The sequence below is a fragment of the Rhinatrema bivittatum genome, chromosome 10 (genome assembly GCF_901001135.1).
Source record: "Rhinatrema bivittatum chromosome 10, aRhiBiv1.1, whole genome shotgun sequence".
NCBI classification, from domain to species: Eukaryota; Metazoa; Chordata; class Amphibia; order Gymnophiona; family Rhinatrematidae; genus Rhinatrema; species Rhinatrema bivittatum.
The window spans coordinates 44,963,318-44,981,574 of NC_042624.1; the positions used below are offsets into that span (position 1 = coordinate 44,963,318).

Consider the following 18,257-nt stretch of genomic DNA (forward strand, 5'->3'; position numbering starts at 1 on the left):
AGCTTACGCTTGCAGTGTGCTTGTCAAAGTGATACTTAAGTGGCTGGGATCACTTGATCACACCGCAATATCGTCAGAAAGATTTTTAAAGAGGGTTAGGGTTGGGAGGAAGGGGCATTCTATTCTAAACATGCAGGATGGGGTGGGGGTAGTCAAGCAATGTGGCAATTCTGTTTTTTAAATTTTAACACTAGAGGGGTTTGGGGTGGTCGGTGGTGGCTTGGCCAGTGCTGCTCATTTAAATACTTAGTGAGTCTAGAGCAATCAAGACACAGGCCCACGCCTTTGCCTCCTCCCTGACCTGCACACTCGTCACTTAATCTGAATCTAGGCAGATAAGTCTAAGGTTCCTGTATTTGGCCACACGATTCCATATAACATTAGGCCTGTTCCAGGATATGGCTACAGTTAGCTAAAACCCTTATCTGGCTAGCTCCTAATATTGGATAAGTTATTCAGCTAACTTGTCCCCACGCTGGAATGCCACTTAATAGCCAGATAATGATAGAGTTGGTTAAATATTTAAATAGTTGCCATTTAGCTGGATAATTTGTGAGTCATCCAGCTAAATGTCTTTGAATATTTAACTCAAGATGCATCTAGGCGAGAAGTTTGAAAATTGCCCCTCTGAATTAGCACAGGTTTGAAACTCGTGAACGCCACAACTGTGAAGGCTTCAACCCTGGCTTCTATTCAGGCACTCAGCTCTCATGAACATTCAGCTGTATAATCAGATATTTTAGTCTTTTGTGCTATGGTAATAATTGAACAATCTGGTGACCTCATATAGAGATGTGGGTCTCTATTTCAAAATATGTAGAATCGTTCAAACCACTAGCATGCTCGAGCAGGAGGAAGGGAAAAATGAGGTCAGCATCATACAGGTTTCTGATATAATCAGGGTCCATTGTTGCTGCCAGGAAATGTGTGCAGTGCATTACACATTGCCCCAGAGAAAACAAAAGTGAAGCACATAATTTGGACCTCCAATCACCATTTTCCTTTCAGTACAATGATACAATGCCTGGACTAACTGTTACTGATCATAACTCCCCCACCCTACACATAGTATAACTGTAGATTTCTGCATCGCTCAGCTTCAGACAAATCCAAACTGAATATTATTGCTTCAACGTATTTTCTGTTTTGCAGTGATAGTCACCAAATGTTGAGAATTTATTACCATGCAACATGTACCAGAATCTCTTGACAACTACCTGACAGTTAACAGATCACTCCAGAAGGCACAACTGTCCACGCTTTCCAGGGACTGGCAGTGCGATTAGTTTAATATTATAGGGGATGTAAGTCACCCAACTTCATTTCTTTGAACAATAGAGAAGGTGCACAATTGGAACATCACAGCTGTGCAGCTTTCCCAGTGACCCAGTGCTCTCATTTCTGGTTGTAATATCACAAGCCATACATAACGGCTCTTTTGAAAAAATCTGAGTACCCTGCTCAGATGCTGCAAGCAGACAGTCACACCTTGTTGAGCTACCTTGTAGTTTTGCTGGATTGTTCAATAGCTACTGATTTAGAGTAGCTCATACTGCTAATGTCATACAACATTTAAAGTCTGTCTGCTGCATCTGCTATAAATGCAGATCTTATAGTGAGTGATGGAAGGTTTGAAACAGTGCATCAGGTAAGCTAAAACAAATTGTGTATACTTATGATAATGTGTACGTATGTATATGCATATATATATATATGGGTGGGTGGGTGGGTGTGTTTGTAGATATCATGCAACATGTGCCATGTGAGAATCTCTTTACAATACCTGACAGTTAACATATGTGGTGTGTGTGTAGAAAAACAGATTGTGGAAGGGTGGAGCTTTTGCTGATGGGTGACTAGCCATGCAGTTTCCTGTCTGAATTTCAGACACACATCTTGTACTGTAAGTTTTGGTCTGTCTGGTTTTTTTTTATGTCATCTAGTAGATATCCTCCATGGGAAATATCTCAAACTTTTGTTTGCTTAAGGTTTTCTGGTAAGTAGTGAGGTTGGTAGGTAAAGGACATTTACTGTGATATGTTGTTGGACCAAAATGCAAAATATATTTTGTGGATGTCCTATCCAAAAGTTGGGCTGTGAGAATCCCATCAATGAATTCCAGGATGTCATGTGGTGCTATAAGGCAGTGTTTCCCATCCTTCTCCTGGAGGGACACCTAACCAGTCAGGTTTTCAGGATATCTATAATGAATATGTATGGAATAGATTTACATAGCTGGGGTCTCCAGTGTATGCAAATCTATCTTGTGCGTATTTATTGTGGCAATCCTAAAAACTCGAGGGGTTAGGTGTCCAGGAGAAGGTTGGGAAACATTTCCTTATAGCAGCAGATGACTTCCTGGAATTCATTGATGGGATTCTCCCAGCCCATCCTTTGCTATAAGGTGCACTGCATTTCCATCACTGACAGATGTTGCCCATGGAAATATCTTGATCCATGGAGTACAACTCCTGTAAATGTAATGTGGTCTTGAGACTCAGCATTGTGTAAAGTGTGATAGATATAACAATGTGCTAAACACATTTAGGTCTTGGTTTACTAAACTCTTTTTCCCATCAACACAAAATGGGGGGAAAGTCTTAGTAAATCAGGCTGTTAATCATTTTAAGGTGTCCTGCTGGTAGTGAAAGTTCCTGTGAGGAAGTAAAATCTTTAGGTTGCAGGTAAAATGGAATCTGTATTCAGGGTTAAAATTAGGTGGGGGTCGGCAGGAGGGAAATCAGGGCAGGTACCCCAGACCCTAAAGTGCTGCCGCCTTAACCCTGCCCCCAACGCCTGTCTTTATTATTATTAATCATTTGCATAATGCATAGCAGATCTGCATAGCACTGTACCAGGACAGGCCCTGCTCTTTGCCACTTACAATCTAGGCAAGACCAACAGACAAAGCCGCACAACAAAAAACAAATAGGGCAGGTTTTGAAAGGAGGGCATTGTTTTCTGTCCCCAATGGGTCAGAAGCTGTTGTGGCAGAAGTCAGCAGGCTAAGTGAATATTTGGACACGTCCAGCTAAAACCTAGCCGGCTGATAACTTAGGGGGGGGCTAGAATTTAGCCAGGTAGGTTCTGGGGGCGTAACTGGGAGGAGCTGAGTTAACCAGCTAACTCCGAGATTCAGAGGTAACCGCATGACGTAGCCGGCTAAGTCTGGTCAGGTCAGGTCAAAGAGCTGTCCTGAAGTTAGCCGGCTTCAGTCAGTGGGCTAACTCTAAGGTAGCTGGCTGTATCCAGTCGTTTGGCTGCACTAGTGTTATACCTTCAAAGTTAGCTGGTTAGGTTTTATCCGGATTGTCTCTGAATATGGACCTCAATATTTTTGTTTGTTTGAAAAGAAAAATATTTTTTAATGTCCAGTGCACAAAGATACAAAGACCATACATGGAGAGTAAGAAGGGAGTGGATCTATGTATTATTAGAACATTGTGGAATTGTCTTTTTTTTTTTTTTTTTTTGGGGGGGTCTTGGTGATATTCTCTCTGGTTAGGCTGGTGGAAACCATTCCTTAAAAAAAAAAAAATTCCCATCATTATGATATTGGAATGGTTGATTGTGATTACTTTAAAAATGTCACTTACAGGTCTCTTTCAGCAGCTAACCTTCCCTATTTATTGAGCGTTCATGCTTTTTTTTTTTTTTTTGGTATACAGTATATGACAGTTGAACGCCTGTGTGATTGTAAAAATCATTCCTGCCCCACTAAAATTCAGTCCCATGAAAAGAAGAAGAAAACCTTGGCAAATCAGACAGGATCCTTGTTTGTTTGTTTGTTTGAATGTGTAGAGACCCCTGCAGAAAAGCAAACTGAGGTCTGCAATTCAGCTTTAGACTAGTACAACAAACGAGAAAAGCTGCTGCTTCTGCCTTTCCAGTAAGAAATATTGCAGGGAACCTGTGCACTCATTTTGTAGAAAATTCCATGGGATGTTGCAAAGTCCACTGGAACTCCATTTAATTATTCAGCCAAAAAAACCTACAGCAGCATAAGGTCCATAACACTGTGCTGGGTCATTAGTTCAGAGAAAAGTGTGTCTCCTATTGAACTATTAACACCACGTCTTAAAACAGCCAGTGTTACCCAATGCTTTCCCTAGCCCTCTGGTTGGGATCAGGCCCCAGGGAGATAAAACTGTTGATCTAATTCTCATTCAGAGCACTTGTAGACTAATACTTGGATGCATTTATTGCAGTGCTTTTAGAGTCGAGTTTTTATCTTATTAATTACCACTTGATGTGTACATAGTTTTTTGCCTTTGCAGGTCTTCGATTTTTGTCTACGGAAGGAAGATATGGAATTTTTAGATGCTATAAACATTGAGAGAAAACTGATTCATCTCAGTTACCCCTTGTGGAAGGGATAATTTCGAGGCAAAGCTTCTGAATGAGCATCACGTCACCATGTGGGATGGAGAACTGTGTGCACAGCAGAGAAACCAGGTGCCAGACTGACAGAGCCGGTGAACAGCACAAGCATAACCAATACTTTAGCAAACCGAGCAAGTGAAAATGCAGGTGGAAGAGGGTCCAACAGACTCCCCTGGGGAAGTTTGCAAGAACTTAAGAAGGAGCTTTGATTTCTACGCTGTTTGTCAGATTCATTCCCGACAAGCGGCTCACGTGATTTTGCTGCTGTGCCTGGACGTTTCATGTTTCTGTTCCCGCCATTTAACTTTTCTTAGAATCACTGGATGCATAGTGTGAGACTATAGGGAAAGCATGATAGTTTTGGAATTGGCCGTGTGCATATTTACCCGGCCATTTCTTGACTGTATCTGTCAAGGTTTTCTGTATTTTCTGTTAATGTAAAATCCTGGAGACTATTAAACTAGGGGGGGTTGGGAAGTCCTGTTCCTTAACTGGGCACGAACTGGGAAAACTCCCAATAGCATCGGCACACGTCCCTTATAAAAATTCCCCACTTATGCGGTAGAGGCGGCATTTGCGCGTATAAGCACAATTTTATATGGATGCGTACACACATGTACAAGCGTTCAGCCTATTTTATACCATGTGTGTACATATGCGCAGATGTTATAAAATGGCCGCGTCCTTTGTCACGAGTCAGCATATGCGCGTACATGTGCCCCTGCACACCAGTATAAGTTACCGTCCCTAAACAAAGTAAGTGGTGTAAAAAAGGGTCCAATGGTTTCCAGTGCAGTAGGGTGTGTGGCTGCATTTGTGATATTGTTTATGATTTGAATTCATTCTTTAGGGGGGTGTATGTGGAGAGGGGTCTGTCGGGGTTCAGACCGTGCACACTGGCAACCTGCCGAGGGGCTCTAACCTGGGGGGCTAATCTCACTGAGGTCTACACTGGGGGCTACGTGAGGGGCATATCACCTGCGTGCACACAGGACTACCTCGGGAGCTTACCCAATATAAATACACAGCCTGGGGACTTGAACCCAGGAATTTATTCCCTACACAAATAGCCACACCCACACGCTTGGATTCAGTACATCACGGTTCCCAGGTACTTAGGAAAGTAAGTTTATTAGAGCAATAGGAGGATAGAACAAATAAAATCAGATCATACACAAGAAGTAATGGTAGATAATAACAATTGCTACATATATATATATATATATATATATATATATATATATATATATAAAGCTTGCATGGTTCCAAAGCAAAGGATCAGCCTGAGCTACCATGTCCGAAAGTGTGCTCGCCCTCTCTCTAGCTATTATTGTTCCTTATACACTAAATGCTTGGGAAAAGCAGCGATGTTCCCTCCTGAGTTCTTATCAGTTTCAGGCACAACTGTTCTTTCTCAGGCTTTAGTATAAGTTAATTGCTTGCTTTTTCATCATAGACCTACTGGAATAACTAAACTAAACAAGCTCTTGCCTGTTCGTAAGCATTATATAGTGCAAAACAGTAAATAGGAGTTCACTCAGAGGTTGGCCTGTGGCCTTCAAACTAGTCTGTGTCTGGGTGAATCCATACAGCCTAACCTCTACAAACATCCTCAGCCAAAGTAACAAAAAATGACTCCAACAGGGTCTTGGCCCAAAGCTTGGTTCAGAGTCATGTGTTTTTAGTAGCTTCCTGACAGCTAGGTGATCTGGAGCCAGACTCGTATGGAGTGGAAGAGAGCTCCAAAGTGTTGGAACTGATACTGAGAAGGATTTGTTTCTGGCGCATTTTCTTGGGGGCAGGCACAGCAAAACGGGCTTGTGACACTGAGCATAGGAGGTGGGAGGGCGTATATGGGGGTGAAACACCTGTTCAGGTAAAGCTCTTGTAGTTTAAAGCAACTATTGTATAGCATGCAGAGAGACAGATGATAATCAAGTATCAGTTGATGCAATCAGTGACCAGGACAATATGGCTGAGCATTATAGAAATGGTCCCTGAGCCACTGAGCTAATCAAAAATACTTCCAAGCCCACTGTATTATGGTGTCCATATCTGTGATACCCTATGCGTTCCAAAAGGCACAGTGCAAGTATTACAAAGAATATTAGCAAAATTGTGAGAGAAGACCTTAATTGCTGAGATTTATTTTGTGATGGAAAGCACCAAACAAACCCCTTCACAGATTGTAACAGTGAGTGGAAATAGTCAAGTGCAATAATAGTATTTTTGGCTGCTCCATTTTCCTTTGTTTTTCCTAGAGTTTTCTTTCTTAATTCTTACATTAGTAAATTGTTCAATTCGGAGTTAACAGTCTTCTTGGGAGTTAGCAATCTGTTCTGAAACCGCTATCTGATGGGAGGAGCAATCAGATAGGAGTTAGCATTCTGTAATATATAGGAGAGTTGTGGGTGGATCCTTGGACCAGTGGCAGATGACCACGCCCCTCGGGGAAGACCCCGAGAGGGACCACCGGTGAGGCTCAGAGTATGGAGACAGACACACACTAGTTCTTTTATTAGACAGTATACTGAACCACCAGAGGTGGCAGTAGTGAGCTGGAATGCCCAGCTGGGCTGTAGTCCCTCAGGTACTGGAACAGTGATCCTGGATAACTGAGCTGTAGAGAAACTGAAATATAGTGAGTAGGCAGGGTAAGCAAAGTTCATGTACCGAACCAGATGGTAAGACTCACACAATGTCTCATAGAAGCCCAGGAGCTGGAAAGTATAGGCACTCGAGGAGCGAGTACCTGGTTCCAGGGAAAGCTCTGAGAGAGCGGTGGTAACTCACAGATGTAGGAGGCAGTGCTGACTTCCAGGCAGAAGTGAATTCAAAGAAGTCCGGAAACAAGGGCCCTCAAGGAGCGAGTACCGGTTCCAGACTGCAATCTACAGAGAGAGAGAACGAGGCCCCCGAGGAGCGGGTACCCCTGGTTAGTCCGAGGAGGCAGAGTAGCGTAAATAGAACAAATCCTTATCCTTGCTAACTCGATCTGTTAGCAAATTCTAAGACCTTAAATATCCGTCGCGGGTGACGTCATCTTCGGGAGGACGCCCCTAAGGTTCGCACCATTGCCAGTACTTCAGTTGGGGCCACGCTGCACGCGCGCCCCTAGGCCTCCAGGAAACATGGCGGTCAGCAGCATGGAGCCGGTCCGGGGACGCCGGAGGACCTCGGCAAGAAGACGCCGCAGCAGCCAATCTTCCCGCGGGCGAAGAGGGAGGCGCCAAAGAGGTGAAGAGGGCGGAGAGAGGGCGTCGGGAACCAACGGACACAACATAAATTCACTGTGACTTTGAGCTGATTCTAGGATATCTAGTCTTCCCTCGGATGGATAGATACATAGGAAGGCTCAGATCACCCCCCTGCATGTATGAGCAGAGTGATGCTACCCTTAAAAATAAATAAATAAATAAAATAAAATCACTAGAAATAAAACAAAAAAAAACACAATTTTTTTTAAGAAGAAAGAAGTAAGAGTTGATAGCAATAGGCCTCAAAGAAAAAATAAGAGAGGAGGCAGGGTGGCAGCTGCTGCCATTTGAATACAACGTAACACACTATTGTGATTAGATATTGTGTTACAGAACACTAACAACTGATCTATCCAGTGCCCTCGGAATTAAATCTAGAATAAATATCTGAGTCACACTTTGAATCATGATAAAAATATTGGCCCAGACCATATCTAACCATATCCCAGGTGATCACAAAGTCAGGCTACCTATAAATAAGGTTCCTTTAGCAAAGTCCCCAACATTTGCTTCAGAACTGGGTTACAGCAGTAGATCTGAGGCTTCCTTTGCTAAGCAGTGCAAGCACCGTGGTCTCCTTGGATGCGTATGTAATCCTTATCAAGGGTACAGCAAAGGGAAACAGCAGGGAGATTGATTTCACCTTTCTGCCTTAAATGCTGTCAAGTCATTGATTGCTATAAAGAGCTTTCAGTGTTTTTCTTGTTGCATGTCTTTTTATCTATCGATTAGAAAACTGAAGATAAATGTCTGCATAGCTGTTTAGATGAGGCTTAAGAGACAGAAGAAATAACAAAAAAATAAAAATAAAAATTGATTTGACTGGGTTGAGAGTTCATTGTGTTGGTAACACAAGGTTTCTGGAAACCATTGAGAAAACACCAATTGATTCAATTAGTGGGCCTAAGGATGGAAAATTCGTCCTCTCCAACGCAAGCTTACTGCAGAATTTTGACAGCAACTAAATAAGGCATCGCTTGGGAAAATCAGCAAGCGTCAGCCATATCGGATTTGTTCAAGAGGGTCTGGGACATCCTGGCAGTGCAAAAACTGTTCCGTGAAAGATTGGAAAAAGGCAAAGGATTGTAAAGTACGTTTCCCGAGTGAGAGAACAATAAAAAGAAAGTTACAAAAGAAAAAATTCCAGAGCAATATTGGTTAATTCACTCTGGTCGTAATTTAGGTAACAATAAGCACTGAAGAACGTGGCAGGCTAACCAAGGCATTAACTCAGCAAAATTCTTTTTAGTCTCTGGAGGACAAAAGAGCAAAAATCCCAACTAGCAAAGGTCAGGAAAGCTGACATTCAAGTAATGTTTAATGAAAAAAGGGAACTTGTATCCCAGCCCCAGAGAAGATTTTCAGAGGAGTGGCAGCCACCATAGACTCTTCACTCATAGACATGCCAGCAAACACCCAGAAACCCAAATACCTACGCACCTTTTACTTACTTTCAGCAAATATTTATTCCTGATTGAAGCTACCATAAAACTGGGCCAGAGTGCCTCTGCGCAGCTCCCATTGTTTCTTGAGAGAGCAATCTTAACACTTTAAAAATATTTTGGGCTGCGCAAAAAAAAAACAATAGGAAAGAAAGTTTGAACAAATTCACTTCCTATATCAGAAATGTTTAAAACATTATGATAGTCTTTCAAAAGTTTTAAAGGCTGTTAAATGTTCTCCATGCAAGAGACGCTTTTAAAGGGTCAGTGCCTATTTTATTGTTGAGGATCCTGCTGCTCACTTTTCAAAATCTGCTGTTACCTATCCTATGTTAGCCTATACAACACTCACATCAGCTCTCTTAGGCTAGTCTGGGGGTGTAATTTTCATTTTGTTGACATTTTTGTTTCCTCTTCAGCTCTTACTCATTCAGTCGCCTCTGACAGACTCAGGCAAGCACTCCGCAGGACTCGCTCGCACAGCGTTTCGTGCCATCATTACTGCTGACAGCAGTTCCTCTAGAAGTAAACATGCTGCGGTGCTTTTAAGTGAAGGCCAATAGCACTGCTGTATAGCCAGACTTCCATGTGCCTTCATTTTCATAGGAAACAAATAAATTGCAAGGGGGGAGGAGCAAATCTGCCCACACATTTCAGTAGGATTTACAAACTGAAATGCCTACCAGCCTTGGGGGTTTTGTACTCCATGTGTAGAGTTATTGGAAAAACAGGTAAATTTGGTCACATTGTCTTTTTATAATTAATGATTTTTTTTGGAGGGGAGGGAGGGAGGGGGCAGCAGGTTCCTTCGCCTTTAAGTTTCCAGCTCAGTTGGAATCAGACTCTTTTGGGCTACAATGCCATGAGCTTTCATTTACAATGACCTGGAGTTTTATGTCCTGTTTATATATCCCACCACCTACCTCAGCTAAGCCATCCTAGCAACTGTCCTTGGCCAGGCACCGCAAACCACATCTTCCTCCAGAACCCGCTCCATGTGGCCACTAAATGTCGTTCTTCAGTAATGGCTAAGACTTGCTTCTCGCCCCCCTTTCAGGAACTATGAATGCAGCTTCCCAGGCCCCAGCTTGCCCAGTGAGCAGAAAACGGGACCCAAGAATCAGATCCAAGTCTTCTGCAGGATAGTACAAGCCCTTGCTGCTGAGCCAACCTGGCTGTATTGTTTTTAAAAAGTTCCTAAATTTGCCTTGTTGTAATTTGGGGGTTGTCTTACAAAACAGTCCACATTGGAACAGTTTTGTATATCTCCTGTCTCTGTTCCTTTAGTTGGAAAATCTATTTTCCCATTGAGCTTAAATCAGCTATCTGATTGATGCTTCCAGTTTGGCTTCCATCCTATTATTGTTAATGTAGCTAATGTATCTTACTTTGGTTTCATAAGTTCAATTTTATAAGAGTTCACAACTTCCCATAAATTGTCTATGAAGTATTTCCAGTATAAACTGTTGGGGAACTTTCCAGCACTATCCAGCCTACCTACTCCATAGTATCATGGTGCCTTATTACTCGGTCTAGCCCTCCTTTCATCATTTACTTGGATTTCCTTAATGAAAGTCATGTTCCAGGACTGACATCTCGGTAAGTTTCCAAAACAAACTCGTAATGGTTCATAATTGGAATTCACTGACTCTGCATTACAATAAAAAAACCAGATCCTCTAACTGTGAGTCCTGTTGTGTGAGCTCGTCCTCGTGCATGCAGCATCCATTCAGAGACTCGTCCCCTGAGGCTAGCAATTTTCTGAATTATGAATCAGTTGCAAAAAAAAAAGGTAGCGCCAGCGATTTGTTCTGTAACGTTCTTAGGTTATGAATGTACTGTAATTAGAATGCACTGTGAATCTTACGTTCCCTAATTTCAGTTTTGACAAAAGTTAACAATTCTCCACAATCCCATAATAAGTTATGTCACATTAATCTGTCAAATTGTACAGTCCAGCTGAGAGGGTATATTAAACAATCAATTACAAAAGAATCCTCCTCTCCTCTCTCTGTGGGGCCGATGCAATTAAAACGCGCAGAAAGTGAGCGCCCACTTTCCTAATGCGCCCCCAGGCTCCTCTCCTGGGGGTGCCATGCTATATTCTAATTAGGGGTCGCACTGTCAAGGAGGCGCTAGGGTCGATTGTGTGCCCCTAGCATCTCCTTGACAGCCGGGAGAGGCTGACTGCTGGTTAAGAAGGCGGATGCTGAATTTATCAGCGTCTGTTTTCCCAACCAGTGCATAGCCTCAGGGTTCGGAAAACGGACGCTGGTTAACTGAGCATCTGTTTCCCGAACCTGACTACCGGCACTTTTTAAAAACTTTTTTTTTTTAATCTTTCATTCCTCCAACTTAATATCGCTCGATATTAAGTCGGAGGAGTGCTCAGAAATTAACGCTTCTTCTAGGCAGATGTTAATTTCTGAGCGCAAAAATGTGTGTATTGGATGCACTTTTTTTTTCGGTTGAGTAACCAATAGCCTCATCAACATGCATTTGCATGTGATGAGTGCTATTAGTTTCGCCACGCGATGTGGATGCGCCTACACAACCCGCGTCCAGCTGCGGATTAAACAGTGCGCTCGGCTGAGCCCACTGTATTGCATCGGCCCCTCTTGTTTTTAAATTGTAATGCTAGATATTTCTGGAAACACGTTTTACTCATAAGCTCTTACAATTAAAAGATGTAGCACCACATGTCATGGCGTTTGGTTGTAAATATTGCCCTTGCTTGTGTCCAAATATAATCACAGGTCCCCTAGCTCACAATTTAACTTTTTTCATTTTTGATTGCAAATAAAAGAAATCGATGTACCCCCAATTAGTATTTCCTCAACACGGTCCATATTTCTGAATTCAAATCTTCCTGAATCTGGGGGACCTGCTTTGAGCCTTTCCATCCATGTTGCACATCTAATCTGTTCAATGTTACAAGAATATAAAGTTATGTGGCGATGTTTTTGTAAATCGATACTGGCCAGATAAATGTTCAAATTGCGGATTTATAGGTGCCAAGTGAAAGCAGAATTTTGGCAGCACTCTTGGTGCTGGAGAAAAAACCAGTTTCATGGCAGAAATCCTCTCCTGGCTTGCTGATCCTACGGGGATCAAGTAGCGAGAGGGATGAGGAGCAAGCACAGCACGCAAGGACTAGGAAACGGAGGCCAACACATACTGCAAAGGGGAGGCAAAGAGGATGAAACTCCTCAAGTGGGACGTGGCAGGTGAGATCTGGTTTTGCTCGCTGTTTCTTTTTTTTTTTGGCCGTTGTGATTTGACGGTTATTTGCAAACTGCAAGCAGGGCAGGGACTCCCCGTGAGAAGGAGCCTCTGAGTCAAAGCGAGAGGAGGGTGGGGAAGTGCTCTGACTGCTCACCTCAGCTTCCACACCTCCTCCACTTCTATCCCAAGGCAGGGGGCGCTGAAGGGGGCTTTCAGTGCCTTATATAGAACTCTTTATTGGTGAGGATCAAAAAGTGTAACAAAGATGACATAGCATCCATCATTGTGTTCTCAAAAACAGCAAAATGAGAATTATTTAACTGCAGTCATTCAGCACACTTGCCAGCTGGCCATTTCATGTACTGGATCTGCTGCTTTGACTGTAAGGTAACTCTTGGTGCCCTTTAGAAAGGATGTTGTTCTGCAAGGATGGGACAGTTTGTTACCGATGGAAAAGCTGTTTACAAGGCCTGGGCTTTGGATGGGAAGGTTACCTGGTCTGATACCAAGTTCTTCAGAAAAAGGCAATTTCTTTATTTGGAGTCCACAGAGAGAAGCACAGTTTTCCATTAATTCACAACCCTCAGCTGGTGGCTCCTCCCTCTTCCAGTCCTATGCTAAAGTGACGGGGCTCGCCTCGGCTCCCTGTGGGTATTCTCAGCAGGAACCTGGATGGCACTCATGATGAGGCAGATCCTGATTCCCTGGAAGATGGGGAAATCCCTCCAGGTCTGGAACTATATCGCACATTGTTGCGATTATTTCATAGAGATGAACTGCTGGCCCTGATTTCCCAGACTTTGAAGCAGCTGGGTGTTCCTGGTACGGATGCCATGCCAGAGCTGAAGAATAATCCCATTTTGGTTTTCTTGCATAAAGCCTCTTGTTTTTTCCCTGTGATGGATGCCATTCAGGAATTGATCTTGAATGGGATGCCCTAGAGGCAAATTTTAAAGGGAGTCGGAGGCCTGGACCCCCTGGACCCAGCTGTGCGAGAGCGTTTGCATTTTCCCAAAGTAGATGTATTGGTATGTGCCATCCCTAAATGGACGACTATCCCAGTGAAGGGAGGAGCAGCCTTGAAAGATTTGCATGATAGGAGGACTGAGGCTATTCTTAAGCAAGCCTTTCAGGCAGAGGTGATGACTTTAGATCACTTCCTGTTGCTCCCTAGTGCTGCTTCTCTCTCAGGAGGTTGATGATTCTGGAGCGAATTCCAGAGCTAATCTTACAAAGATGCCCTATAAAGGCTCGCTCTTGTTTTGGGAGTGAGTTGGAGAACTGGCGAGGAAACGAGCCTTTAAAGGGCATCTTTGTAAGATTAGCTTTGGAGGCTGCGTCAGCTGAACAATTTCGCAACCAGAGTTGACACCTGGTTGCTATCACCAAAGCCACTCATCTGGTCTAGGTACAGACCAAATCGCAGCCTGCATGTGCTAAAAATGTGGCAGCGGGTTCCATAACCGCTCTGGAATTCCCTCCAGAATCATCGACCTCCTGAGAGAGAAGCAGCACAAGATCGCCCCACTATGGAACAACAGAAAGCGATCTGTAAAGTCATCACCACTGCCTCAAAGGCTTGCTTAAGGATAGCCTCAATCCTCCTATCATACACATCCTTCAAGGCTGCTCCTCCTTTCATGGGGATAGTCATCCACTTAGAGACTGCACATACAAATGCATCCACTTTGGGAAAACACTAATGCTCTCACACAGCTGTGTCCTGGGGGTCCAGTTACAGCACCCCTTTGTTATGAGGGGTTGTCTCTGGGGTTCCAGGTGATTTTGTCCCTACAGAGGGTCGGCCTTTCAGAGGACTCGGCCTTTTGGTAGGTCTCAGTCCTTTTGTCCCAGACAGCCCAAGAGAGGAGTGGGCTCGGGTGGCAGACCTTCCCGAGCAGCAGCAAGAGAAAGGTCTGCCAGCCAAGCCCAGCAGCAAGTGGGGGGCTTCCCAGTCTTTTGCATCGAGTGTCACATGTATGATTTTTACCCACCGGTGAGAAGTTGTACATGTGCATGCGATGCAAAGAGCTCCTGGCTCTCAGAGAACGAGTCCGATCTCTGGAGGCTAGAGTGGCAGACCTGGAGGAGCTGAGGCAGACAGAGAGGTATATAGATGAGACCTTGACATAGTAGCCAAGCCCCAACTTCAGACTGGCAGCCCTGGTGCTGCCTTGGAGGAAGAAGGTCTCATGATTGGAGGGCATCAACCGGGTACAGCAGGAAAGGATCCTGTAGCAAGGACCTGCTCTCCAGGTGATGCATTGTGCTCTCGCACTGAGGATATCTCCCCAAAGCGTACTGCCCAGGAGGGAAGGGTTAGGTTGGCCATCATAGTTGGTGATTCGATTATTAGGAATGTAGATAGCTGGGTGGCTGGTGGGCGTGAGGATCGCCTGGTAACATGCCTACTTTCTGCGAAGATGGACCTCATGCGTCACCTAGATAGGATTTTAGATAGTGCTGGGGAGGAGCCGGCTGTCGTGGTACATGTGGGCACCAACGACATAGGAAAATGTAGGAGGGAGGTTCTGGAAGCCAAATTTAGGCTCTTAAGTAGAAAGCTTAAATCCAGAACCTCCAGGTTAGCATTCTCTGAAATGCTCCCTGTTCCACGCGCAGGTCACCAGAGGTAGGCAGAGCTCCGGAGTCTCAATGCGTGGATGAGACGATGGTGCAAGGAAGAGGGATTCAGTTTTGTTAGGAACTGGGGAACCTTTTGGGGAAGGGGGAGTCTCTTCCGAAGGGATGGGCTCCACCTTAACCAGGGTGGAACCAGACTGCTGCCGCTAACCTTTAAAAAGGAGATAGAGCAGCTTTTAAACTAGAACAAAGGGGAAAGCTGACAGTCGCTCAGCAGTGCATGGTTCGGAGAGAGGTATCTTCAAAGGATACTAATGATGCATTAGAATTAGGGCATCCCGACAGTGATGTCAGACAAGCGATGACAGTGGCCTACATCAATCGCCAGGGAGGAAGCAAGAGTCAGCAAGTGTCGCAGGAAATAGACCAACCTATGGACTGGGCGGAAGTTCATCTAAAGAAAATTTTGGTCTCTTATATTGCAGGAAAAGACAACGTAAGAGCGGACTTTTTCAGCAGAGAGAGTCTGGATTCAGGAGAATGGGTGTCCGCCAAGGTGTTTCAGCTGATTGTGGATTACTGGGGCCTTCCATTCCTAGACCAGCAGGGGATGTCTCAGAGTGCGAAAGTTCCTTGATTCTACAGTCGTAGGAGAGATCCTTGGTCTCTGGGCATAGATGCTCTTGTACAGGTCTGGCTGGAAAACAGATTGCTTTGTGCCTTTCCTCCGTGGCCATTGCTGTGCAGGATGATTCGCAAAATCAAGAGTCACAGGAGGCTAGTACTCCTGATTGTGCCAGATTGGCCCAAGCATCCATGGTATGCGGATTTGCGAAGATTCCTGGTGGAGACCCCTCTTCAGCTTCCACCACGCCGAGATCTGTTACAGCAGGGTCGTTCTTCCCGAGGATCTGACTTGGTTCTATCTATTGTTTGGCCCTTGAGAGGGCTCGCCTATTAAAGCATGGGTATTTTTCCATGGTGATTTTCACCTTACTCCGTGCTCGGCGGTCCTCCACTTCCTTAACCTATGTGCAGGTTTGGAGAGTATTTGAGGCCTGGTGTGAGGAGCATGGGGTTCTTCCTCATTCCGTTAAGATCCTGTTCATTCTGGATTTTTTTGCAATATGGATTGAATAAAGGATTGGCCCTTAATTCCTTGAAGGTGCAGGTTGCAGCTCTTGCCTGAACAGTGATTCCTTATCGTCCCATCCTGATGTGGTCTGTTTTTTGAAGGGAGTGAAGCATCTTAGGCCTCTTGTGGAGTCTTAACTTGGTGCTGGATTTCTTGGTGGGCCCTACGTTCCGACCACTGCATAGTCTTTCCTTGCGGTTGTTGACCTTGAAGACTGTGTTCCTGATTGTTATATGTTCTGCGCATCGAATTTCTGAGCTGCTGGCCTTGCCTTGCTGGGAGCCATTCCTTCAGGTTCTTTCTTGCCCAAAGTAGTGTCAGACTTTCATTTGATTCAGTCTGTCTCCTTGCCATCCCTGGATAAGTCAAGCATGTGGAGGAGTATTGCCTCCTGCATTCCTTGGATGTCAAGAGACTTGTCGTGTGGTATCTGGAGATTTCTGAGCCTTTCCGGAAGACTGATCACCTGTTTGTCCTCCATAGTGGGAGTAGTCAGGGCCCTCCAGCTTTGTGGGCTACCATAGCTTGCTGGATTAATGAGGTAGTCGTGGCTGCATATGTGGATGCTGAAAAGCTGTTGCCTACTCAGGTTAAGGCTCATTTCACTAGGGCTCAGGCAGTGTCATGGGCAGAGGCTAGAATGTTGTATTCCACTGACATTTGCCAAGCTGCGATGTGGTCCTTACAGATGTTTTCCAGGTTTTATCATCTGGATGTGCAGGCTTGGGAAGATGCAGCCTTTGTATGGACCATGTGGACTGGACCATGGGCAGCCTCCCACCCTATTTGGGAGTAGCTTTGGTACATCCCATTGGTCCTGAGTCCATCTGTCTACATGCTAGGAAGTGGAGAAATTACTTACCTGATAATTTCATTTTTCTTAGTGTGGACAGATGGACTCAGCTTCCCACCCTCGGCTGCCACATGAGTGTGTCAATAGTCCTCATGTGGGGCTCTGGGTTCCCAGGGATTACTGGTAAATTCATCCAATCCCTAGATTGGGGTACCTAAGTTCTTATTTGATTTCAGTGTTCTTGTTGGTTGAGTACAGTTATGGTTGCCTGTTTTTAATCATTTTTTTGTTAGTCTGTCCACAGTTGCATTTGAAGAGAATACTGGCAGACTGGGGTCACTGCAGGAATATATATACTGTGACATCAGCTTGCTCTGTCTCCATCTGCTGGAGCATAAAACCCATTGGTCCTGAGTCCATCTGTCTACACTTAGGAAAACAAAATTATCAAGTAAGTAATTTCTCCATTTACCTAGTGTCATAATGGCCTTCTGTGACATTTCCAAAATCGAAGCCGAGGTGGCTATGCCTATCCAAAAAGTGTGTGTTCTGAATTGGCTAGGGTCCAGGCAAGGCCAGGCCAAGGTAATTTTCAAAACCCTGCAGAATTGGAAGTTGATTAGCAGAGCTCCATCTGCATGTACTAGGAGCCAAAGGGCAGAAACCAGTCGAGCAGCCTGGAACCTGTGAGGCTTTGGAGTGGGCAAGAGCTCAAACCTCTGACTCCTCTCTTTGTTTTAAGTGTTCCTTTTCCCTATTGGTCAGTTTTGGATCTGCGCATTGTGATGTGGAGCATCCGTCGGGACACCACCACATCTCGTGCTATCAGGCCAGATATGACTCGAACATCTGTACCTGGGGGGACCAGCTCACTAATTCTAAAGGCTCGAAGGTGAGGGTAAAGCATGTGAACAGCATAACCTCATAATGATGGAAATATGTAGCGGGTAGGGCGGTAAGCATTCACTTATGTGTTATAAGCTTTCTGCAGGATGGGCCTTTTCCTATGTTTTAATGAGAATCTTTAATAGCAAAGATTTGGGCAGGGTCTTGACACCTGAAGATCTTAGCAAAGAAAACAATATCCCTGAAATTTGTGATTTGAAGGTGCGAAGGGATATCCCTGATGCTTTTCATTCCAGTATGAATTGTATAAAGTTCTGCAGGGTTAGTGGCCATTGAGGGATGAGTCTTGCTGTTCCAGGAAATTTTCCAAGATAGCACTCGCTAGTACATCCTGAAGGTGCTCATGGAGAGTGACTGCATGCTCAAATCCCATGCTTCCCGATGACAAGTCTCCAGATGTTCTCAGGTACCAAGGTGCCTCTCTTATCTGCTTTCGGAGCAAGATACTTGAAAATAGACTCTTAAAGTGAGAGAGTTAGCAATTTTATTATCTAACCCAGGAATGTGGGATGCTCTAAACCTGATGTGTCATA

The 18,257-nt window shown here is 44.4% G+C and overlaps 1 protein-coding gene across 2 annotated transcripts in view; it reads left to right on the forward strand.

Annotated features, from left to right (window-relative positions):
• Positions 1-6,805, forward strand: part of LOC115099970 (uncharacterized oxidoreductase ZK1290.5-like) — a 299,743-nt gene extending 292,938 nt beyond the window's left edge. Inside the window, exon 7 of one of the 2 annotated variants that reach the window (XM_029618064.1) lies at positions 4,278-6,805. In XM_029618064.1, the coding sequence (XP_029473924.1) occupies positions 4,278-4,379 (102 nt within the window). In that variant the 3' untranslated portion in view covers positions 4,380-6,805. The remainder of the gene's footprint in view (positions 1-4,277) is intronic. The other variant, XM_029618065.1, reaches the window with a different exon arrangement.
• The last annotated feature ends 11,452 nt before the right edge of the window (positions 6,806-18,257 follow it).